At 38.8% G+C, this 25,417-nt stretch overlaps 1 protein-coding gene across 1 annotated transcript in view; it reads right to left on the reverse strand.

Annotated features, from left to right (window-relative positions):
- SMC1 (structural maintenance of chromosomes 1) overlaps positions 1–25,417 on the reverse strand; it is a 635,181-nt gene that overhangs the window by 494,085 nt on the left and 115,679 nt on the right. The window contains exon 6 of the mRNA XM_090388169.1: positions 17,487–17,699. Coding sequence (XP_090244295.1) covers positions 17,487–17,699 — 213 coding nt within the window. The remainder of the gene's footprint in view (positions 1–17,486; positions 17,700–25,417) is intronic.

Below are 25,417 nucleotides of genomic sequence, written 5' to 3' on the forward strand. Positions count from 1 at the left end.
GCTAAAGGTTATAAATGATTTATGCACCAACATCGAGCCTTGATGATAAAGAGGTTGAAGAAATGTACACCGAAATTGAGAGTCTTCTAGATGAGCAGAAAACCCACTACACTATTATTATGGGGGACTTCAATGTTAAGGTTGGAATAAGACAAAACAACGGAGAAAGGGGAACTATAGGAAATTTTGGAATTGGTGAAAGAAATGAAAGAGGTGAAAGACGTGGAATTTGCAGAATCTCAAGGACTGTCAGTAATGAACACTTTTTTTCAAGAAAAGGGTGAACAGAAAGGGGACATGGAAGAGTCCAAATGGATTAACAACTAATGAAATCAACTTCATCCTCACTAATAGAAGATATATTGTGAATGATGTTACTGTCCTGAATAAGGTAAATGTTGGAAGTGATCACAGAATGGTAAGATGTACACTTGATATAGATGTAGGAAAGGAAAGGAAAAAACTGACTCGAGTAAATAATACGAAGGTCTCTGAGATAACAGAAGAGGAGAAAAAGCAGTATGTACTGGAACTTAAGAACAAGTTTGAGCTTCTACAGACTGCTCAGAACCAAGATATCGACGAGGAATATTACAACTTTCTGAAAGTGATAAAGCCCAAGAAATCTATAGGGAAAAAGAAATCCAAAGAAGAAAAAATTAGTCAAGAAACACTGTCATGATGAATCAAAGACAACAAATGAGGAGCAAGAAAAACACTGACAGGGAGAAAATTGGGTATACTGAGTTATGCAAAGCCATTAGAAAGAGACTCAGAGAGGTTTGTTGTTTGGTTTTTAAGAGCATTAGCAACTAAGGCCATATTGCTCGGGTGCGGTGGTCATTCCCTGACCTTTCCGCATGCTCCGTATTTGGTGGTGACGGGCTCGAACCCTGGTCCAATCAAGAAGCGTGTGCTACGCACTGCTGCTCCTTCCCACCTGGCTACGGAGGTGCCAGAGACTCAGAGAGGACATAAGAAGATTTACCACAAGAAAAGTAGAACAAGCATTAAGGGAAAACAAAGGATTTAAATCAGGAGCCATGAGCAGTAATACAGGAAGACAAATGATACTGAAACTGAAGAATAGTGATGGTGTACTTATAAACAGCAAAGAATGCATAATTCAAATAGCAGAAGACTACCAGAGAGAATTATACAAGGAGCGAGGGAATGGGGAAGATGGATTGCAAAGTAGCAACACGTAAGACATACCCAATATTCTTCCTGATGAGGTAGAACATGCATTGAAGAAAATGAAGAATCAGAAAGCCCCGGGGGAAGATGAAGTTACTGTAGAGTTGTTAAAATTGGGAGGAAGAGACATAACACACAAACTGGCAAGGCTCTTCACAAAGTGCATTAGAAAAGGTGTGACGCCTAAGCAGTGGAATAATGCAATCATAGTTTTGCTACATAAGAAAGGAGATAAATCAGAAATTGGAAATTATAGACCAATTAGCTTGTTATCCCACATCTACAAGTTGTTCACAAGGGTCATTACTAACAGATTAGAAAGACCACTTGATGAGAATCAACCGAAAGAGCAAGCTGGTTTTACGACAGGATTCTCAACTATGGATCACCTTCATGTAATATCACAGCTAATGGAAAAAGCAAATGAATATAAAACACCATTATGCCTGGCATTTGTGGATTACGAAAAGGCATTTGACTCCATACAGCATAAGGCAATGTTTCGGGCACTGGAAAGACAAGGCATAGATACCCCGCATATTATGATTTTGAAGAAAATATATGAGAGTGCTACCTCTTTTATTAGACTAGACAAAGACAGTAGGAAATTTAAAATTGAGAAAAGAGTTCAACAAGGAGACACAATATCTCTGAAGCTGTTTACTGCTGCCCTTGAGGAAGCTTTCAGAAAATTAGACTGGTTGCAGCAAGGAGTCAATATGAATGGTGAGTACCTAAACCATTTACGATTTGCAGATGACATTGTGGTCATAAGCCACGATCCCAAAGAATTAGAGGAAAATCTTAATCAGTTATGCACAATTAGTAAGGATTTTGGACTAAAGATGAATATGGCTAAAACAAAAGTAATGATGAACAAGTATGTTCATCATTACTTTTGAAATAATGATTGAAGGAGCAGTAACTGAAATGGTGGAGTCATACTTATCTAAGACAAGTTATTAGTTGTAATAATGATAAATGGCTGGAAGTCAAGAGAAAAATAAATTTTGGATGGATAGCATTCGGGAAATATAGTCACATACTGAAGAGCAATATCCCAGTTTGTCTGAAACGTAAAATAATGAACCAATGTATACTCCCCACCATGACTTATGGAAGTGAAACTTGAAAACTCACCAAAAGAATGGAAGAGAAGAATGGAACAAATTATATTGGGAATCAGACTGTTAGATAAGAAGAGAAACACATGGATTAGGCAGCAAACTCAAGTAAAGGACATTCTTATCAAAACTAAAGAACCAAAATGGTCTTGGGCAGGACACATAGCTCGAAGACATGATGACAGATGTACTAAGAAAATAACTGGATGGTACCCAAGAGGAGCTAGAAGAAAACCTGGAAGACAAAGGCGGAGATGGATAGATGAAATTCATGAGTTTGTGGGTAGTAAATGGATGACCAGTGCCCAAAACAGAAGGAACTGGAAAGTTGCTGGAGAGGCCTTCATCCTGCAGTGGATTGAAAATGGCTGATGATGATGAAAATGGTCAAACATGAACAAGTATCACACGGAATTTAAATTTGTCAGTGTCAACAGCGAACACAATTATAAAGGAGAAAGACAGAATATGAGAATCGGTGAAGGAATCGGCATCACTGAAATCAAATATAATAACCAACGCTACAAAATACTTATCAGTTTTTACTACAGTTTCTTCCTTTAATGTTTTTTTTTCCTTATGTACCACTCCAGCAACTTCACCGCTGTCCCCAAATAAAGTTTTTAATTGAACTAATTAAAAATCTATAACTATTTATGCTATATGTATAACTAATATATAAAAAATATATAACTATTTTTCTTCATTCTCCGAGGATATTATGTGGTTTTTGTAATTTTGGTATATCAGGATATAGGAGCAATATTTTATTAGTCATTCCCGAGTTATGTAAAACACGACTTAAAACACAACATAAGAAGTCCTGGAACGTATGTCGGGGACTTACTGTATTTTTGAATTAACAGGGATTTTTATTTTACCATCTATTCCGGAAAATCGAGAGTCTACTGTACTTGAATTTTAAGAAAGGTTTTGATACTGCTGCATATGGAAAACTACTGTACAAATTGCAGCAGTATGGCATTAAGGGCAAGTTGCTACTCTGGATAAAGGGATGGCTGAATGAGAAGAGAGAGATAGGTAATCAATGGACACTGCTCTTTGTTGACTAATGTTATTAGTGGAATTCCACAAGGTTCGGTGTTGGCCCACTGTTGTTTTGTATATTTATCAATGATATTGATGAAGGTATATCAGGCTTAATGTTCAAGTTTGTAGATGATATGAAGATGGGTAGGGTTGTTAATGACAGTAAGGATGGTATGCTACTGCAACAGAATCTAGAAAAGTTGAGCAGATGGGCTGAGATGTGGCAACAGAAGTTTAACGTTGACAAATGCAGCAAAGTACTGCATATTGGCAGCACTAACCCACAGTAACATACCAACTGTACAGGGATACACTCAGTGTAGTGAAGAATGAGAAAGACCTAAGGGTAATTGTGCAGTCAGATATGAAGTTTTCTGAACAGTGCAGACAGGCTGCAAGAGTAGCTCATGGGGTCTTGTCAATGATATATAAATTTTTCTAGCAGGAATAATCACCTCTTTATGTATAAGGCAATGGTCAGGCCACAACCTTGAGTACTACATAAAAGTCTGGAGGCCTTGTTTAGTCTCCAGAGGTGGGAAGGAGCAGCAGTGCGTAGCACACGCCTCTTGATTAGACCAGGGTTCGAGCCCGTCACCACCAAATACGGAGGATGCGGAAAGGTCAGGGAATGACCACCGCATATCCCGGAGCAATATGGCCTTAGTTGCTAATGCTCCTAAAAAACCAAACAAACAAACAAACAAATTAGTCTCCAGACGCTGCAATTTTCAGAACTTAGCCTTTCTTCATAAGATCAACCTTTGTCATTCTCGACAATCTCGTTACCCTTCTCTGTGCTTGTTCCAGCAGCTCCACATCCTTCCTAAAATGAGGTCTGCAGACCTGTATGCAGTACTCAATGTGTGGCCTAACCACTGCCTTATGCAAGGGTATAATCACCTCCATATTCCTGCTAGAAAAATTCCTGTATATCAATTGCAAGACCCCATGACCTGCTCTGGCAGCCTGTCTGCACTGATTTGCAAAATTCCTGTATATCATTGAGAAGACTCCATGACCTGCTCTGGCAGCCTGTCTGCACTGCCCAGCAAACTTCATATCTGACTGCACAATTACGCCCAGGTCTTTTTCATTTTCTAACATCCTAAGTTTAGTACCACACAGTTGGTACATTACTCTGGAGTTACTACTACCCATATGCAGTACTTTGCATTTTTAAATGTTAAACTTCAGTTGCTCCTTCTCAGCCCAACTGCCCAACTTTTCTAGATCCCATTGCAGTAGCATTCTGCCACTAATATCATTAACAATCCTACCCACCTTTGTATCATCTGTAAACTTGGACATTAAGCTTGATATACCTTCACCAATACCATTGATAAATATACGAAACAACAATGGGTCCAATACATAACCTTCGGGGGGGGGGGGGGGGGGGGGGGGGGCTCCACTAATAACATTAATCCACAAAGAGCAGTGTCCATTGATTACCATTCTCTGTCTACCATTCTCTCTCACTCAACCATTCCATTATCCATGGTAGCAACTTGCCCTTAATATCATATTGTTCCAATTTTTCACAGGTCTTCCGTTCCCACAACAATGTCAAAAGCTTTCCTGAAATCCAATTACAGGTAACCCTCGTATAACACAGTTATTAGGTTCCTCTAAAATGTTGTGTTGTGCGAAACCATGTGATACGAAAAAACGTGTTATAAGAAAAAGTGCAAAAAGGGGGATTACATTCCAAAAGCTAACAAAATTACACTATTTTCTTAACAAAATATTAATAAAACTAACAAAAATACACCATTCTAGATTTCATGTATCTTCTGCTCTCATTAAAAAATCAGTAATCTAGGTTTGTTTGCTTCTGCTTGATAAATCTTTGTGAATTTCATCGTATGGAACTAAGTACAGGTCGACCATCACTAATCCGGCAGCAGCGTTGGGACCTGCAGGGTGCCAGATTTGTTAGTTTTCCGGATCATTGGTGGTTATATTAGCACATACAGTTTACCCAACAGCTAACACCTCATCCTATCTTTAATTAACACGTTGACTGCCAAGCTAGTTTAAGAAAAAAATTCCCCAGGAGCCAAAAAATATTTAGCAAATAATTTGATTAGTAATTCAGAAATAAATATTGTAAAGTCAGTGTTGTCGTTTTTTCGTTTAAAATATCAAAAGAAGTATTTTTTTGTGTGTGTGTGTGTGTCGTATAGGTGGCCGATGTGGCCCAGTAGGTTACTTTATTTCTTGAGAAGCCGTGTCAGCTACATACGTGTGACGCTATTACGGCATACATATGAAGGTCGTTTGTGATTAGTTTATTGTGAGCGCTACAATAAAACTAATTGGGATAAAATAAACTCTCAAACGTCGCAATACGTTTGTCAGTATTGTTTGTGAAAACAAGTTCGATAGCGTACCGTATTATCCACCATATTGTGTTGTATTTTTTTGAAAGTTTATACAAGTGTGTTGTAAAAAAAAAAAATCTAAAAAGGAATGGCTAAAAGAAAATTACTAAAATAAGGAACTGAGAGAAATTTCTCCATGTATATTGTCTATAAATTGCATGTGTCCTGTGGTCGATTTTCTGTTTTTCTGGACATAAAACCCAAGTTTCCAGGAGGAAAAAACTATGCCCTTGCCCAAGACCGACTATCTTCTGGCCTCCACTTCCATACAGAAGTCATGTAGTTGCAAAATACCCATTCAGTTTGTCAGCTACAGTCGAACCATCAATATCAAGTGGACCAATCTGATTCATCTCCTTCCTTTTAGAGTTTATGGGTAAAGAAGGCTTTGATGTTTTGTTTGGTATCCTTTGTCAAAGATTTCTCATAATCTGCCTTTGCTTAAGTAACCTCCTTTGTGACTTGATTACAGACTAGTATACATCTACCATAGGCTTCTGTTTCATGTGATAATTTATATTTAGCTTCCAAGATTAATTGCTTGACTACTTCCCATTTAGAATTTGCTGTTGGTAACATCATCAGTTGATTCCACTGTATAGAACTTATAAACTGTCTGAGACCACTATAGTCACATTTACGAAACCAAAAACCCATACCTTTACCACTGATGGTTGTTACTTCTTTAAGTGAATCCCATATCAGTACAATGCGATCACTGCCACCTTGTGATTCCTTTATCTGCAGATTCTCAATGTTTAAATAATCAGATAATTATCTGTCTGATAAACAGATAAAGAGTACTACTCCCTCTAGTTTCCTCTCAAACATGCTGCTGTATGAAACAATCATCCACTAAATCCACAAAAGCCTTGCTAATGTGCAAGTGACCAACATCTGGAAAGTTAAAATCTCCCATTATAAGACTTTTTTTCATTTCCTGACCCTCTCTATTTCTCTGTACAACTGTACAGAGAAATAGTGTGTTACAGTTGTTCATTACACTCATCAGATTCATTAAGCATATAACACTTGTATTCTTATTTTTGCTTTCCCAGTGCTTATGTCACACTAAACTTACTGAACATTACACTATCCACACTTCCTTAGATTTTATGTGTTTCTTAACTAACTAACTGCATAACCCCTCCTCCTCCCTTCTTATCCTGTCTATCCTTTCTGTACTTATTGTTCTCCCCAAATTCCAATTCTCCATTCCTTAATCTCTCTGATATCCATTTCTCTGATATCCCAACTACGTCCGTATTTGATTTCTTTACCAGCACTTCAAATTCATCAAATTTATTTACTATACTTCTAGCATTGGTGTACATGCAAGTACACATGTTTGTTTGTTATTTTGGTTTTTAGGAGCATTAGCAACTAAGGCCATATTGCTCTGGGGATATGTGGTGGTCATTCCCCGACCTTTCTGCATCCTCCATATTTGTTGGTCACAGGCTTGAACCCCGGTCTAATCAAGAAGCGTGTGCTATGCACTGCTGCTCCTGCCCACCTGGCTACGGAGACGCCTAAGTACACATGCACCTGTTCTTACTCTTGGTTACTCTAACACTGCCCATGTATTCACTTGTTTCAGGACTCCCAGCAGTTCCTGAAATCCTCAGCAACTTGCTTTCTGCCATGCTGCTCATTCCAATAGAAGCATTGCAAGAATCATTTCCACCTCTGCCTGCAGCTACTGTTAACTGAGTAGTCTGTAAATCCACCCAAGCTAGCAGTTTTCCAACCCACCTAACACTGTCTTGATAGCATCAGCAAATATTCTTGCATCGTTTCTAATTAAGTGTATCCCATCTCTGTAGAAACAATCTCTCTTGTTAAGAAGCACATACCATGCTGAGAAAAATTCTACTTCATGAGCCTTTCACAATCTATCTAGGGCCAAAGTGATTGACAAAGGCACTCATCATATACTCCCCCTAATCACGTCTGGACAGAATTGCAGACACTTTCAAATTTATCCCTAACTTGTGACTTTTTTTTCAATATCACCTTTTGTGCCATTAAAAGATGATATCTGCTCTACAATATCATCAACTTTTGCTCCTGGCAACATATCCTGGTCCTATTCCACCTATCCTGTTTGCACAATATATTTCCCACCTCCCTGACATTAGAATCACCACAATAACTAACTCCTGTGGAACCAGCAAAAGACTTCCCTCTGAAAGTGTTGGAGAAGTTGGAATCTAAAGTAAATAAACTTGTGCATTCTTGGTTTTTAGCTAATAAGATTACCAAGAACATCCACTGGAATCTTCATGCGACAGGTTGTCGACTCCCGCAGTTTTATGGGCTTCCAAAGATCCATAAACCGAAATTCCTTTAGGGCCCATTGTTTCTTGTTGTCATACACCTATGTATAAACTTTCTAAATATGTTGCCAAGTTATTAGCATCCCTTGTTTGGAAAACTGTTTACACTGTTTCCAGTAGTACGCATTTTTTGCGTATTATTAAAGATTTTATTGTTTCTGAGAGCGGATTATGGTTTCCTTTGATGTGGTTTCTCTGCTCACTTCTGTTCCTGTACAACAGGCTATTGCCTGCGCAAGACGTCTTTTGAGCAGGGATACCACATTGAGAGATAGAACTTCACTCTCTACAGATGATATTTGTACTGCTCTCAACCTGTGTTTAATGGGGGGCGTGTTCATTCAATGACTCTCTGTTTCGACAAATACAGGGCACAGCTATGGTTGCCCCTGTTAGTCCTATCATGGCCAATATCGCCATGGAGAAACTTGAGTCAGATTTTCCTGAATTTACCTATTCCTATCACTCTCTGGTGTCATTATGTTGATGATATTTTTGCAATTGTACCCCAGGGATCAGAATCTGGGCTGCTGCAATATCTCAATTTCCTATCACCCTTCATTCAGTTTACAATTGAACTAGAGGTTGATAATACCCTTCCTTTTTTGGATGTGTTAGTCCAATGTGTGGATTCGCATTTAGTAACTTCTGTTTTTAGGAAGCCAATGTGCACAGGCCAATTTACCAATTATGGCTCTGCGCACACCCCTGGTCATTTACGTAGTATTGCTCATACTTTATTCTCCCACGCTTGGACACGCTCTAGTTTGAGTGGTGACAGGCAATTGAAGATTTCTAAAATTAGGACGAAGCTTTCAAATTGCGGCTATCCACCTCATGTTCTAGATAGATGTGAGCTTCAGGCTCACAAATTTGTTACGAAATCTAACCCACCCCTTGCTTCAATCGATTTATCTCATGTTCTAGATAGATGTGAGCTTCAGGCTCACAAATTTGTTACGAAATCTAACCCACCCCTTGCTTCAATCGATTTATCTCTACCGCCTACATCCCCTATTATCCGGGCGTGTCTGAACGTCTTGTTAGGATTTTGCATCTCCATCATATACGATGTGTGCAATTTCCAGGGAGGAAATTACAATCTATTATTTATAAGGTGAAAACACCTGTTCCTCCTTTCCTACGGAGTGGTTCCGTATACCGTATTGTATGTCCGGATTGTGGGCGGGGGGGTGTTATATAGGTGAGTCTGGTAGAAAATTGAAAGATTGGGTTTCTGAGCATGAAGTGGCTCTGCAAACCGCTAATTTTGAACGCTCCGCAGTCGCCGAACATTATTGGGTTGAGCAGCACAATCTTGATCCCCAACGGAATATTGAAATCGTCGACTATTCACATGATTACCACCAGTGCTCGTGGCTTGAAGCACTACACATAGCCACCAATAATAGTACTATGAATCGGAGAGGGGGGGAGTACACTTACACCCCATTATAGAATGTACTGTATTGCAGTGCGATGAGCGCTGGAGATCATCATGTGTATGTAATTCTGCTTTACCGAAACCAGACTCGTGATACGTGATCATACCCAGCTGACTTGTGCTATTGTAACCATCAATATATACTGAAGTACACGATTCACAAACTTGCTGATGAAGAGGCACTTCGCTTCGAAAGTATAAAAAATTGTATTTTAATGCTTTTATCTTATTTTATTTCTGTTTTATCTTATGTATATATCATTTTTATTTTAATAAATTTATTTTAACCAGTTAGTCGGTTGTCGCAAGAAACTTTGATGATATAATGCAACCCGACGCACAAGGCCTGTTTTCTAAAATTCCTCTTCAAACTCTTCCAGTCATACAGATCGCCAATTGCACAGAAAAGAAGACCGCAGTGAAACCCAGAATAACCCTAGTCAATTGAAACTGAACAAAACACCTAGCACGCAGCATATCCATACAGCTCAGAAGGATGCCACACAATTGCTGCTTGGCCACAACTCATCCATAGTTGATCCCCAACTGAGGATACCACTTGCTCAACCCACAGGACCCCAGTAAGAATTGTGATAGCCTCACTACACTAATAGACAGGACACCCTTACAGTTACAGCCTATAACCAGATTGTGGTGACGCACTCCACGATCTGGTTATAGGTGACGCACTCCACAATTATTCATTCAACTGGAATGAATTGACAAAAAAATCAGCCAAAACACATTTCCTCTTCCAGACTAAGAGCAAGCCACTCCTATTCTATAGGAACATCCTCCACTTCTCGGCTCCAAGCAATAAGCACTACGGGAAAGTCGAAAAGAAGCTTATACATCTCAAGACTCGCCCCGCAAACCACAACCAATGACATTGCTACAGCCTTGAGAGATGAGTGGCATCTTGATGTTGCAGTTGAACAGCTCCCTGCTAAACACTCGAACTATGCCTCCTTCAAGCTCGAATGTGACTCCGAACTGTATCACTATATCAAATGTCCAGTTGATGGCCAGTTGGAGCCATCACACATCCCTTTTATAGGAGAGTAACACACCATAATGACAAACTAGGAAATGCACAGGCCCAAGAAGCGATCATTTCACTGCAAAAGTGGATGCTCCAGTATGTGCTCACCTGTTTCCCTTCCACCCGAGTCACCTTCCTGTAAATCCTCATGAATGACAACCCCAAAATCTAATCCAGCCAACTGAGATGCCTATCACAACTAGAATCACATCAAGGGCAACAGCCCGGCCTTGAAAGAACCAACCTATCACAACTAGAATCACATCAAGGGCAACAGCCCGGCCTTGTAAGAACCAACCGACTAGAGCCAGAACAATTAGGAGAGGCCCCTTGACGCCACATGGTCAAACTACTTTACCAGAATGCCTGCAACTTAAGGAATAAACTTGAAACCATTGATAAACTTTTGTTATCTAAAGAATTTGATATGCTGAGCCCCACCAAGACCTGGCTGGAACCCATCGAGGATTACATTGCAACTACCACTCCCAGTGGCTATGGTGCCGTGCTCACATCCAGGAATAAAGGGGGGGGGGGGAGAATGTCACTGCTCTACAATCAAGTCATCCTCATCCTTGAGAACAGCCTCCAGCAACTCAGATGATTATGAAACACTCTACACACTGCTTAAACTGAGATCCCTTTCCACTGAAGTCACTGTCATCCACATACCACCCAATAATACAAAGGAAACAATGCAAGAGGTGACCAGCTGGATCCTTAACCACCTCCAAACCTAACCAATGAAAATTGTCTGTGGAGACTTCAACCTCCCTCCATGTCGGGATCATAGAAAAGATTGCTCCTATCATAGCTAAGCATAGCGGGCCTTACTACATCCAAAGATGTAGTAAGGCCTGCCTTGCAAGGGGTACAAACCAACTTGACCTGATCCTCACATCAGTAGCCTGTACACTTGAGACTCCTCAAGATGGCTACTTTAATTCAGACCATGACCCAATCCTAATACAATTGGAACCACTAATCCCAAGTTTTAATGCAAAACAACAAGTGATACAGAGAACAATCTACAGTCCAAAATATATGGATGTTTCCAAATACATACAGCAGCATCTCTCATCCCATGGCAAGTCCTTGAGTCCTTTGATACGCTACTAGTGGCCGACCTCTTAACTAAATGGATTATAACAGTAGCTCAATGTGCTGCTTCAAAGACAGTCACAATCACTTTCTACTCTAGAGCATGGTGGACCTCACATCTAAACTGTAGCTATCAATTAAAACAGGAACTCCATAAGCAATAGAAGCAATCTAGTGAATTTAATAATAGGATAGCCTTTTCAAGAGTATGAGCCACTTTCAACCGCCAAAAATGCCAGTCCATCAAGAGCTATTTTGATCGGTTCCTAACATTGAAGACCACTACTCCATAGGTGGGGATGCATTGCATTTCCTCTCATCACTCCTTCAGAACTGCACAATCATACTCCATAATTCTGACAAAATCTATATTAAGCAAATATCTACAGGAGTACCATAAGGGTACTCCTGTAACCTCCTTTTTACTGCCATTAACTTCCCCTTTTATAACCCAGAGGCCAGATATATTTTCTTATGCTGACGATTTAAAAATACTGACGATTTACAAACAAATGCAGACCCCAATGTGATCACAGAGGAAAGTAAAAGTATGCTCCTCACACTAGTACGATATCTCAAACAATCCGGCTTTAATATCAACCCAGCAAAGCCTGAGTGCATGCTCTACTCCTTGAAGAAAGAATCCACATCCATCTCGCAAAAGATCAATGGATTATCCATACTTCCTGTTTCACATCATTTAGATTTGGTGGTGGTTTTTGACACAAAGCTAGGATTTAACCATCACATCGACAAACTCATCAGGCGGGTGGCACACCTGAAATGGAGAGCAAAACAGCACCTGAATTACGACTCAGACAAGGTCACAGCAACAAAATATGTCAGGACCATCATATACCCCTGCTACTTTATGCAGCAGAAATCTGGGCATCGGCAGCACTCACGAACACAAAACCCATCTGGGCAGCAGAGTACTGGCTCCTCAAGTGGGTAACCTACAAACACAAGATACCACTCCAAGCCCATACGACTGAAATGGCCCTGGCCCTGCAAATTCCCAGGCTGCCCTCTTTCATTGAAGAAAGAAGACTGGTAATCATGGTAAAGATGCTGAGTGGTCTCATCACATCTCCTTCTTTCTGGGATCTATGTGACTGGAGGATTCCACCTGCCCAGCTCAGAGCCACACCAACAATTTTCCCTCTTCAATCACGCCTCCACTTATCAGATCGCTTCCTACCCTACCAGATGCTTAGACAAATCCAGGACATCAATGCCGACTTAAATAAATTTGCTCTTAACCAATGCTATAGACAAGGCATTCTGGGCCCCACACATCATATGCCCTCCAATCACTCAGCATAGACAAAGGGCATTGTCGAAACAATCTAGCCACAACCAAATTCAACCTAGGTTCCTAAGGAATAGTCAACAAAGGTCCAAACAGTCTGCAAAATGAAAAGCTTTCTCTTCATTTCATCCAAGCCAACGTTGCCCTGCATTCACCACTTTAATGCTCTGGTTAATTACTGAGTATACCAAGGAAGGAGCTAGCGTTATGTGCATCAACTCTCTCTGTTTTGCTGTTCTCTCACACGAACTGCGAAGACAAAAATCAGGATTTTCAAATGTACCCAGCATCATTTTGTTTATTTAATTTTAATGTCAGGTTACGCAAGTTTTATTTAATGTAATTTTGTTTAATGTCATTTTCATATTTTACGAAACCTAATGCCATTATCTATGTCATTGTAACATCTTATTTCATTTAATTGTTTAATATCCTATATCACTTAATGTGTTGATAACCAGATATATATCTGGTTATCAACATCTCTGTAAGTGTCAACCCCTGGCTTTTTTCGCCGTCAAGGGACATTGCAACGCTATCCAATCTCGTAACTGTTACAATTGAAGGTAGGCAATAAAAGATTCTCATTCTCTCTCTCTCTCTGACTATTTTATTTCTTTAATTAAATTAGCTATCAAACTCCTAGTTGACAACACACATCAACTCAGTTTCATTTCCCTATTTGGTCAGAAGAGGCAAGAATTTTATACATAAAAGGGAGAATAGATAAGTAATGCACAATTACTCACATGTGTGCATGCATAAGGGAAGGGAGGGGGGGGAATTCATGATGTACACTTGTTGTACTATCAAATCCCCATTAACACAAGTATATCTTTTTTTGTGTTTTTACATCAGAAGATAGGGATGGACAAAGTGACAGCCACTTTCGGCAACAGCGTGCAACAGAATTCCTTTTCAAATCATGTGATCAGTCAGCCATATCTATCAACTGAAAACTCCTGAGTGTCTATGAGGAACAGACAAATTGATTAGAATAATGTCCAGAGGCTATACAATGGTTTCAGGAAGGTGATTCCAAACAAGGACAAACCAAAGGGCCAGAAGACCGTCTACCACAAACAGCAAAAACAAAAAACCTCATTGATCATTCAAAATGACAGGTGCACAAATTACCAGACAAGTGATGGACACTGCGAAAATATTGAAGGGAAGTGTTTTGACCTTCATCAACAGACCAGGGTACAGAAAAATCCATTCTCAGTGAGTACCTAAGCTTCTCACATGAGAGATGATGATTGCGAGGAAAGAGACCTGTGAAGATCTGGAGAGATCTGATGCTGGTGATTCCTGAGTTCTTTAAAGGGGTTGCCACATGTGATGAAACTTGACACTTCCATTATGACTCACAAACCAAATTACAATCCATGAAATGGGCTCACCTGTAAACAAAAACAAAAAGCCAAAACCTCATAACCAAAATGTTCATACCGTTTAATATTTTTAATATTAAAAATAAAGAATTTGTATATTTAAAAAATGTATTAAGTGAGAAAACATCATTATAATAATGCACTGTGTATTCTTTATCACGAACTTTTTATATGGGAAAACTTTTTACCGTATAAAACTATTTACTTTTAGATATAAGGAATGCTGAACTGGAATTTGGGGAGTACAATGTGTACAGAAAGGATAGACAGGATAGAAAGGGAGGAGGTGTTATGCTGTTAATTAAGAAAAACATAAAATCAAAAGAAGTGCATCCAGTTGATATAGATGAACAGTGCACTGCTGAGTCAGTTTGCTGTGACATAAGCACTGCGAAAGCAAAAATAAGAGTAGGAGTGTGTTATAGGCCTAATGAGTACAATAAACAATTGTACAGAGAAATAGAGTGGGCTAGTAAATCGGAATGTCTTATAATGGGGGATTTTAACTTCCCAGATATTGACTGGAACTTGTGGGTTGGTCACTAGTCAGACTTTTGTGGATTTATTGTATGATTGTTTTCTGCAGCAGCATGTTCGAGAGACAACCAGAGAAAGTAATACTCTTGATCTGGTTATCAGCAGTGATCATTCGTGTATTAAGAATTTGCAGATAAAGGAACCACCAGGTGGCAGTGATCACAGTGTACTGATGTGGGATTTACTTAAAGATTTAATTACCATCAGGGGTAAAGGAAAGGGTTTTTGCTTCCGTAAAGGTGAGTACAGTGGTCTCTCCGACAGTTTTTAAATTCTGTACATTGGGATAAACTGACGATGTTACCAACAGTAAATTCTAAGTGGGAAGCATTCAAGGAATTAATCGTGAAAGCTACTAAAAGTTTCATACCTATTAAGAAATATTGTTCAAGGTTTAGGCCTAAATAGTTATCTAATGAACTAATGAGACTCGTAATAGAGAAGAAAAATGCATGGGATGCATATAAATTATCAAGCGACTCAGAAGCCTATGGCAGATATAAGCTAGTCTGTAATCAGGTGACAAAGGAGGTTAGGCAGGCGAAGGCGGATTATGAGAAATCCTTGGCAAAAGATGCTAAGAAAAACAGCAAGGATTTCTTTATTATATAAACTCTAAAAGGAAGGGGATGAATCTGATTGGTCCACTTGACATCGACGGTTCGACTGTTGATGATCCTGCTCAGATAGCAAACAAACTGAATGAGTATTTTGCATCTACATTCACACATGAGGAATTATTAAGGTTTGAAAATGGCAGAAGGTTATCAAATTGTAGCAGGATACTTAATGATTTTGGAATAACTGAAAGCAAAGTGGAGGAGAAATTGTTGAAGTTAAACATAAGAAAAGCAGCTGGGATGGATGGGATCTATCCAGTTATATTAAAGGAGGCGACAAAGCAACTAAGCAAACCCTTAGCCATAATTATGAGAGCGTCCTTGGACTCAGGGAAGGTTCCGACGGACTGGAGATGTGCAAATGTATCCCCAATTCACAAAGGGGGATCGAAGGGTGACACGAGTAATTACAGCCAGTTAGTTTAACTTCTGTTCTGGGTAAAATAATGGAGTCACTGGTTAAAGATGCATTGCAGGATCATCTTGACAAGACTGCAGCAATAATTCAGACACAGCATGGGTTTGTTAAGGGAAAGTCTTGTCTGACAAATTTGATAGGATATTATGATGTGGTTACAAAGGAACTGGATACAAAAAATTATTCTGATATCATATATTTGGATTTCAGTAAAGCTTTTGACACTGTTGCACATGGAAGACTATTGTACAAATTGGAGCAGAATGGTATTAAGGGAAAGTTGCTACAATGGATAAAAGGATGGTTAAGTGGGAGAAGACAGAGGGTGGTAATCAATGGGTGCTGCTCTTCTTGGACTAATGTTATTAGTGGAGTTCCACAGGGTTCGGTGTTAGGTCCACTGTTGTTTTGTATATTTATGAATGATATTGATGAAGGTATATCAGGCTTAATGTCGAAGTTTGCAGATGATACAAAGGTTGGCAGGGTTGTTAATGACAGTAATGGCAGTGTGCTACTGCAACAGGATCTAGATAATTTGGGCAGATGGGCTAAGAAGTGGCAACTGAAGTTTAACCTTGACAAATGCAAAGTACTGCATATGGGTAGAAGTAACCCCAGAGAAACGTACCAACTGTGTGGTACTACACTTAAGGTGGTAGAAAATGAAAAAGACCTGGGAGTAATTGTGCAGTCAGATATGAAGTTTTCTGAGCACTGCAGACAGGCTGCCAGGGCAGGTCATGGGGTTTTGTCAATGATATATAGGAATTTTGCTAGCAGGGAAAAGGAGGTGATTATCCCTCTGTATAAGGCAATGGTCAGGCCACGCCTTGAGTACTGCGTACAGGTCTGGAGGCCTAATTTTAGGAAGGATGTAGATTTACTTGAGCGTGTACAGAGAAGGGCAACAAGATTGGTGAGGGGAATGAAGGGATCCTCTTACCAAGAGAGGCTTAAGTTCTGCAAATTGCAGTGGCTGGCGACTAGGCACCTGCACGGTGATCTGATTGAGGTGTATAAGGCCTTGAATGGGTTGAGCACGCTGAATTCTGATGGGATCCTTCCACTTGTTCAGATTACGAACCTAAGAGGATAAATTCAAATTAAGAAAAGACAGATGTAGATTAGATGTGCGGAAATTTGCCTTTAGCCAGCGGGTGGTTAATTGCTGGAACAAACTTCCATCTGTCATTGTGGAAGTTGATAGGTTGAATAAATTTAGGGAGGAACTGGACAGGCATTTGGAGGGAATGGAGTGATTTTTTTTTTTTTTTTTTTTGGCTGATGCTGCATAAGCTCATGCACTTGCTTTCTTGCATCAAATGCCACTGCTACTGCTACTACTACTACTACCTGGGAAACTTCTTACATGGGAAAATAATACATTACAATATATAGAAATAAAATTGGAACTTAAGAAACCAAACCTAGTACAGGGGAAAACTTCTTATGCAGGAATTTCTTATCTGGGCTCTACTGTACTTAATTTTACAAGCACCTATTTTGATTTATACTTACAGCTTCCCTAATGTGCTGTTCAATTTTGGCTAACTCTCTGTGTAGTTTCCCATGTTCTTTTTTTTTCTCTTTAATTTCCTCTTCAATTTTTTCTCTTCTACGGCAAACTTTTTCTAAGTCTTTATTTTTCTGGACAAGTTCTTCAGTCATATGTTCAATATTTTGTTCATTATGATATAACTTGTAAAGGTGATACTGAACTTGTTTTAAAGCCTGTATTAAAAATAAAAAGAGAAAGTTAATATGAACTTCTTTTTTTCACTGAAAATTAATACACTGATATTTTTCTTAATGACAAAAATTAATATTTCAAATACAAACCTAATAAAAGTTTACTTTTTAATTTACTATTTGAATTGACCTGATACAGTAAGTGCATGCTTATATTAAAAAGAAAAAAGTTTATATTCCATTGCTTATATTCCCCAAAGGGATCACAGGACTTCCCAGCTTCTTCATAACCGCTTTATTTCAGTCACAACAGTTAAATCAAACATACATTTTTTTTTTGAAACAGCAATGTAACTGCTCAATCAAGAACCATTTTAAGAATGGTATCTTGAATATAGATCCCAGCATGGGTTCGTTAAGGGAAGATCATGTTTGACCAATGTAGAAAATCACTATGATATAGTCATTAAACAGTTGAATGAAGGTAACAATTATGACATTGCATATCTAAACTTTAGTATAGCTTTTGATACTGTCCCTCGTGGAAGGCTACTACATAAACTGGAAGGAGTTGAAATTACTGATAAGATCCTGTTCTGGATCCCAAATTGGCTGAACGGTCGGAGACAAAGGGAAGGAAACAAGGGAAGCTGTCAAACTCTGAAGATGATTTTAAGATGGGATGGGAAGGTAGGAAGTGTTAAGCATCATGATTAACAATTCATGCCAGGCAATGATACCTCAAAAAAGAATTGGATCAGTTGCATACAAGGTAATTAAATTAACAGAAAATGGTAATTAAAGTTTAATGATTTTAAATGTAAGGTTATGGATTTCGGAAACAGAAATACTGACGTTGTATATAAGGTAGGGAAAAAGAAACTAATAGTGGTTCAAGACAAAAAAAAAAAAAAAGAGACAGGTGTTACAATTCAATCTGATATGAAAATTTCCATGCAGTGTAAACAGGCAGCTAGTCAGGCACGTGGTATCCTGTCCACAATGTATAGCAACTTTGCAAGAAGATGTTTACTTCAGACTGCATGTGAATTATGGTATTAAGGTCTGGAGACAACACCTATAAAAAGACATGGAACTTTTGGAGAGAATTCAAAGAAGGGTGACCATATTAGTGATGAGTAAATCAATGAACACACGAAGAACAGCTTAAGAGGCATGGGCCACAAATTTGCCACTAGACATCTAAAGAGAGATCTAATTGAGGTTTATCAGGCATTTAAGTATTGAGTAAACTGAATGAGGAAAGTTTCTTCTCCACTGTAGGTGAGATGAGAATTAGAGAGACACAAATATAAAATATCAGGAAATTACAGAAGACTGGATCCCATGAAGTTAACCTCGTGGGCAGTGTGATGCTGAACCCAAAATAAGTTGCCTCTAAATGTGGCAGAAGCAGCAAGTAAACATGCTCAACTGGACTGAATCCTAACCATGATCAACTGGATTGAAATTGGGTGAATTGGGCGGACATGGGAGGATGGAGAATTCATTATCATATTCCTGAAACCAGTTGGTAACCTGCTGGGCCTTATGGCAGGGCACACTGTCTTGTTGATAAACACCGCTGGATTCACTGTCATCATGAAGGGGTGTACTTGGTCGGCAACAACAGAAAGGCAGACATTCCCTCAAGCTGCTGATTAATGGTGATCAGAGATACCAGGGCATACCATGGAAACAGTCTCCAAACCATAACACTATTGCCTCCAGCCTGCCAAACATTAACAAGGCATCTAGGTTCCGTGGCCTCATATTGTTTCCTCCAAATGCAGTTATGCCCATCAGCATCATAGGGCTGGAAATGGGACCAGATGACTAATTTCCACTTCAGTGATCCATGCATGTAGTTTCTTGTGTCTCGCAGTGACCACGGTCTTAAAAGTAGTTGAACACCTGCTCTGGGCATGATGGTAGACTTGTGACACCTAGAGCAGGAGCACTTAACCATATTGACTGTTGTCGAGATACTGGCACTTCCACATGTCTTGCCACCACACCCTTTCAATGTTCAAAAGTGATCTCTATTCTTCTTCCTCGCAGACACTCAAAAATTGATGGCCACATGTGTAAACTACAATTTTATATCAGCCATTCCCAAATTTAAGACTCACCAGCATCACAGACCAGTCCATTCCTACATAAGGGAATGTTGCTAATGTATGGCCAATTAAGTGTATTTATTATTATTTTTTAGCTAATGCAGAAAAAGTGCATCATTTGACCTTACAATACTAATCTCGTAATGCAGGTAAACACCATCTGTGAATGTTCCCTAAGAACAGAGCCAGCCCTCAAACACAAAACTACAGTAATTTCTACATATAATGCTGCTGATGGGATTCTTCGTATTGCTCAAACTACACATATCGGTGCATAAATTCAAACTGGGGAAGGATGGTTGCAGAATTGATGTGCAGATATCTGCCTTCTGCACATCAATTCTTCAAACAGCTACATGGTTGCTTGTTGCCAAAAATTTCTATCTGTTGTTATGATGGAAGTGGACAGCTCGAATAAATTTAAGGTAGATGAACAGGTGATGTGAGAAACAGGTTTTTTTTGTTTTTTTTTTGCTGATGCTGCATAAGCTTGCTTTCTTGCATCATTTGCCACTACTAATGCTAAAATGTGAAAGAAGGTCATTTTCCTTCCACTACACACAAAATATAACACAAACTCATTAAATTCATTGAGTAACTTATGACTCAATAAATGAAGTTAATTACACTAATATATATTAGTGTGAATAGTGAAGATTGTGGCATTTTTCAGAAGTGGTTCTAGTTCATTTTTCTTTATCACAATGGAATTTCACAATAAAACTAAATTTTCTTTGAACCAGAGTAGTATGCACTTAACTATTCTGTTCCCGGGTTCAAATCAGGGTGGGAGAATCAGTTTGCAGGTCACTAGAAGTCCCTGACAATTTCCCGTTGTTGTCTCTAGGATATCCCACCCATTTCTCAGTTATCCCAATATTTGGAAATCAAAACACAATAAAATAAAAAATAAAACAGAAAACTCGAATGAAACATATGTGAGGCCTTAACCAAACTCCATAATCAGACACTTAACTCTCCACACATATAAACAAAAATTATAGTTTATTGAAACTTAAGTAATTTAAAACTATAAAAGGAATTCCCAATTAATTAGATATTAGCATTAGTTGTTGTAAATAATGCAAGAAAGCAAGTTTATACAGCATTAGACAAAAAAATAATAAAAATAAAAATAAAAAAATAACACAACACATCCCATTTCAACTAATGATTCCCTCCAATAGTTTGTTTAGTTCTTCCTTGAATTTAAGATATCAACTTCCACAACAACAGATGGAAGTTTGTTTCAGCAATCAACCACCCATTGGCCAAAGGCAAAGTTCCATACATCTATTCTGCAACTGTCCTTAATTAATTTGAATGTGGGCGCCCCCCCCTTCATGTGTGTAATCTGAACAAGATAAAGAATCTCATCAGCACTGAGCTTTCTCAATCCATTCATCAAAGATTTAAATGCCTCAATCAGATCACCTCACATGTGTCTAGTCTCCAGATGCTGTAATTTGCACACATGAAGCCTTTCTTGGTAAGAGCAACCTTTTGTTCCACTCACCAATCTCACTGCCCTTCTCTGTACTCATTCCAACAGGTCTACATCCTAAAACGAAGCCTCCAGACCCATATGCAGTACTCAAAATATGGCCTGACCATTGCCTTACACAATGGGATAATCACCTCCTTATCCCTGCTAACAAAATTCCTATATATCACTGACAAAACCCCCATGAGCTGTCCTAGCAGCCTGTCAGCATTGCTCAGAGAACTTTAAATCCAACTGCCCAATTACCCCAGGTCTTTTACCACACAGTTTATACATTACTCTGGGGTTACTGCTACTAGCATGCAGTACTTTGCATTTGTCAATGTTAAACTTCAATTGCCACTTCTCAGCTCATTTGCCTAACTTTTCTAGATCCAGTTGCAGTAGCATACCGTCATCCCTTCATTAACCACCCTACCAACCTTTGTATCATCTGCAAACCTGAACACTAAGCCTGACATACCTTCATCAATATCACTGATAAACACATAAGACAGAAATGGGCCCAACACTGAACCCTGGAGACTCAACTAATAACATTAGTTCCACAAGACCACTCTCTGTCTTCTCCCACTCGACCATCCCTTTATCCATAACAGCAACTTGCCCTTAATATCACACTGCTCCAATTTGTACAGCAGTCTTTTATGTGCAACAGTATCAAAGGCTTCCTTCAAATCCAATTATATGATATCAAAATTATTTTTTGTATCCAGTTCCTTTGTAACCATATCGTAATATCCAAATCAAATTGGTCAGACAAGATTTCCACTTAACAAACCTGTGCTCTGTCTAGATGACCCTGCATTACATCTTTTACCAGTGACTCCATTATTTTCCCTGGAACAGAAGTTAAACTAACAGGTCTGTAATTATAACTCGTGTCACCCTTTGTAATTTGGGGATACATTCACACATCTACAGTCCATGCCAACCTCCCCGAATCCAAGGATGCTCTCATAATTTTGGCTAATGGTTTGCTTACTTCTTTTGCTGCCTCCCTTAATATAATTGGATAAATCCCATTCACCCCAGGTGTATCTTTCTTATGTTTAGCATCAACAATTTCTCTTCCACATCACTCTCAGTTATTACAAAATCATTTCTCTCTGTTTGATAAACTTCTATCATCCTTTTCCCTAAAAAAATTCCTTACATGTGAATGTAGAGGCAAAATATTCATTCAATCTGAGCAGGATCATCAAAAGTCGAATCATTGATATCAAGTGGACCAATTTGATTCATCCTGTAAACACTAGAAGGAAAAAACAGCAAAGAAGACTTTGCTGTTTTTCTTTGCATTTTGAAACAGTGATGTTTCTAATTTGTTTTGGAATTCATTTTCAAGTATATTTTTTCTTTTTATTTTTTGTGTGAAGGTAGCCTCAATCCAGCATAAGGCAATCCTGCTATGTATATGTATATTGTACCCAGTAAAGGCAATCATTGAAGTGATAAACATGTCTATGTAGTATAGTGTTGGGTTGTGTTGTTTATGTTAATTGATTGCCCTCTTAGCTCAGTGGGGCAAGAATATAAATAAATAATCATTTTTTGACAAAAAAAATGCACACAAGTCCATTGCAGACTTATGACTAGTGGCTGGAATTAACAAAATTTACTGATGCTATAAAAATAGATTAACTGCAAATGGAAATCTTTCACACACAGCCCTCAGTTGTATTTGGAGATACTTCTCTGGCATTTATGGGAGTGATGAGGCTTCCAGTGGTTTTTGATGAGGGTGGCTATCTGTTTTCTGTAGGATCTGGCAGGGGGAAAAAACTTGCAACAGTCAAATCTGAGTTAATTAATTTCTTCTCTGTAGGATTTGCTAGAGGTAAACTTGTGACTGTTGATTCTCAGTTGATTAATTAGTTGAAGTGCAGAGTTTATATATTTGTGTTTTAGCGTCTCCATTTGTTGGAGCCTGTTCAGTTTAGAAATGTACAGTTGTCTGGTCTGTGTGTTCTGACAGGATGGCACTACAGTAACTGTGGTTGTGATGCTGGGAGAAACTGCCACCTCTGAGAGTAATTTGGACAACAGAGATATATTGGCCTGTTTTATGAGTAGATGTAAGGAACTGAGCTTGAAGCTCTGGTGCATTTGCTGTCTGGATTTCGTGAATGGAAATCCTATTTCGAGTTTACCTGAGGATCCAATACGAGAGAGAGAAAGAGAGGGGGGGGAGGGAACTTTCAATATGTGGCTTGTGGGCTGCTGACCATATTTCTGTTCTGTATGTGAGGTTTGGGTAAATTCATCACTGTACATATTTGATAATAATTGCTGTGTTGCATAGTGTGATTGTTTTATGGTTGATCAGCAATTTGGCTCTCTGAATTTTTTTAGCCACAGGTGCATAGTGGCAGGTAAAGGAGAGATTTTTATCAAAAATTATGCTCAGATCTTTGTGAGAGTTCACTTTTGGTACTGAAGTGCCTTAAATGAGAATTTCTACTGGCTTAGACTTCTTATGAGCAATTTGGACAAATTTCTTTACACTTATAGTAAAGTTGAGGGTTTGAAGCCACTGGACCAGGGTTGCCACTGATTCATCAGCTTGTTTGTTGTTATTGTTTGTTTGTTATTTGGTTTTTAGGAGCATTAGCAACTTTCCGCATCCTCCGTATTTGGTGGACACGGACTCGAACCCCGGTCTAATCAAGAAGCGTGTGCTACACACTGCTGCTCCTGCCACCTGGCTACAAAGGCGCCTGATTCATCAGCATCCCAAATAATTTTTTGTGTATCATCACTGGGTCTGGAGGTAATAAGGATTTTTAAATCATCAGCATATGAGATGATGTTGGGAGTGATCAGATACAAAGATAATTATTGACAAAGCTCCTCACTGAGGTATACCTGCAGATGTAGTAACTGTGATATCCTTGGAGCTAGATTTGAATGTGAGGAATCTCTGGTTGAGTCTATATAAAAGATAGTCGACTACTGGAGCTTGGTTTATCTTGAATTTATTCTCCAGAATTTTTATTGCTTCCTTGATGCTAAGGTTATCAAACACTGGTTTAATATCAATATGTAAGTAGAGAATATCACATTGGGCTTTTTGTTGAAATACTGACTGTATTCGAATCAGCCAGGCTAGTGATGGTGGATGTACCCACTCAGACAAGATGGATATTGGTGAAACTGCATCCATGAATAAAATTCTGCAGGTATGGAAGGAAAACTTTTTCAATTATTTTTGGGATTGTTGAGGCAACTGAAACAGGTCTGTAGCTGTAGCTCCCTGTGAGTGTCTGGTCTTCGGAATTAAATTGATTTTGCAGGTTCTTCAAATTCAAGGCATGATGATGTAAGTGCTGGCAGCCTTGATAACATTTGTATGCTACCTGCGACATGTGTCTTGTGGGAGACATCTGGTCTTGTGCACCAGATGTGTCTATGATAATAGACTGACTGACCAGCTGATTTCAGAGAGAACAATAGTTGTGTTCATTATCTTTAGGCAGGAAGTCCTGTGGATAAGTGGTTGAGGCTCTACAGATGTTACTTGAAATCCATCAGATGACATCAATGGGATCAAGAGCGGGCATAGGTATTTTGGAGAACGCCCAGTTATTGCTGGATTCTGCTTAAGATGAAGGCCTTATATGCCTGTGCTTTTTTTTTTTTTTGAGTTGGAAGAGTGCTCTGTTTTTCTTTAAGTTCAGTAATGCAGTGGAGTTCATCTTTTCTTCCATTCCTTGTGAATTTTCTGTTTGCTTTTGAAAAATAACTTTAGATCAGGCATAAACCAGTGTGTAGTGCATGATATAGCGACTTCTTTGGATGCTGTTTCCTTGGTTAAATGTGTAAGCCATTTTATTAATAGTTGCATTGCTTGATCAATGAGCAAATTATTCAAAAAATCCCAGGGATTAAAGTTTTAAGAGTTCAAGCATTTTGTCTTTATTAAGAAATTTTGGTAATGCAATAAACTTCTGTTTACTAGAGATGGAAAGCACTTCTTTTGACAGATGGTAAAATGGCTTAAAGTTTCAATTGATTGTGATGTGATTTGAACTTGATAGTAGGGATCTGTGTTGAGTATACTGTGATATTTGCAAAGATAAGCTCAAGAATTTGGTTGCCTCTGGTACAAGGAGTGTTAGTTCTATAAATTCCAA

Source organism: Mastigoproctus giganteus, chromosome 13 (assembly GCF_048544385.1).
Source record: "Mastigoproctus giganteus isolate SK-2022 chromosome 13, ASM4854438v1, whole genome shotgun sequence".
In the NCBI taxonomy this organism is placed as follows: Eukaryota; Metazoa; Arthropoda; class Arachnida; order Uropygi; family Thelyphonidae; genus Mastigoproctus; species Mastigoproctus giganteus.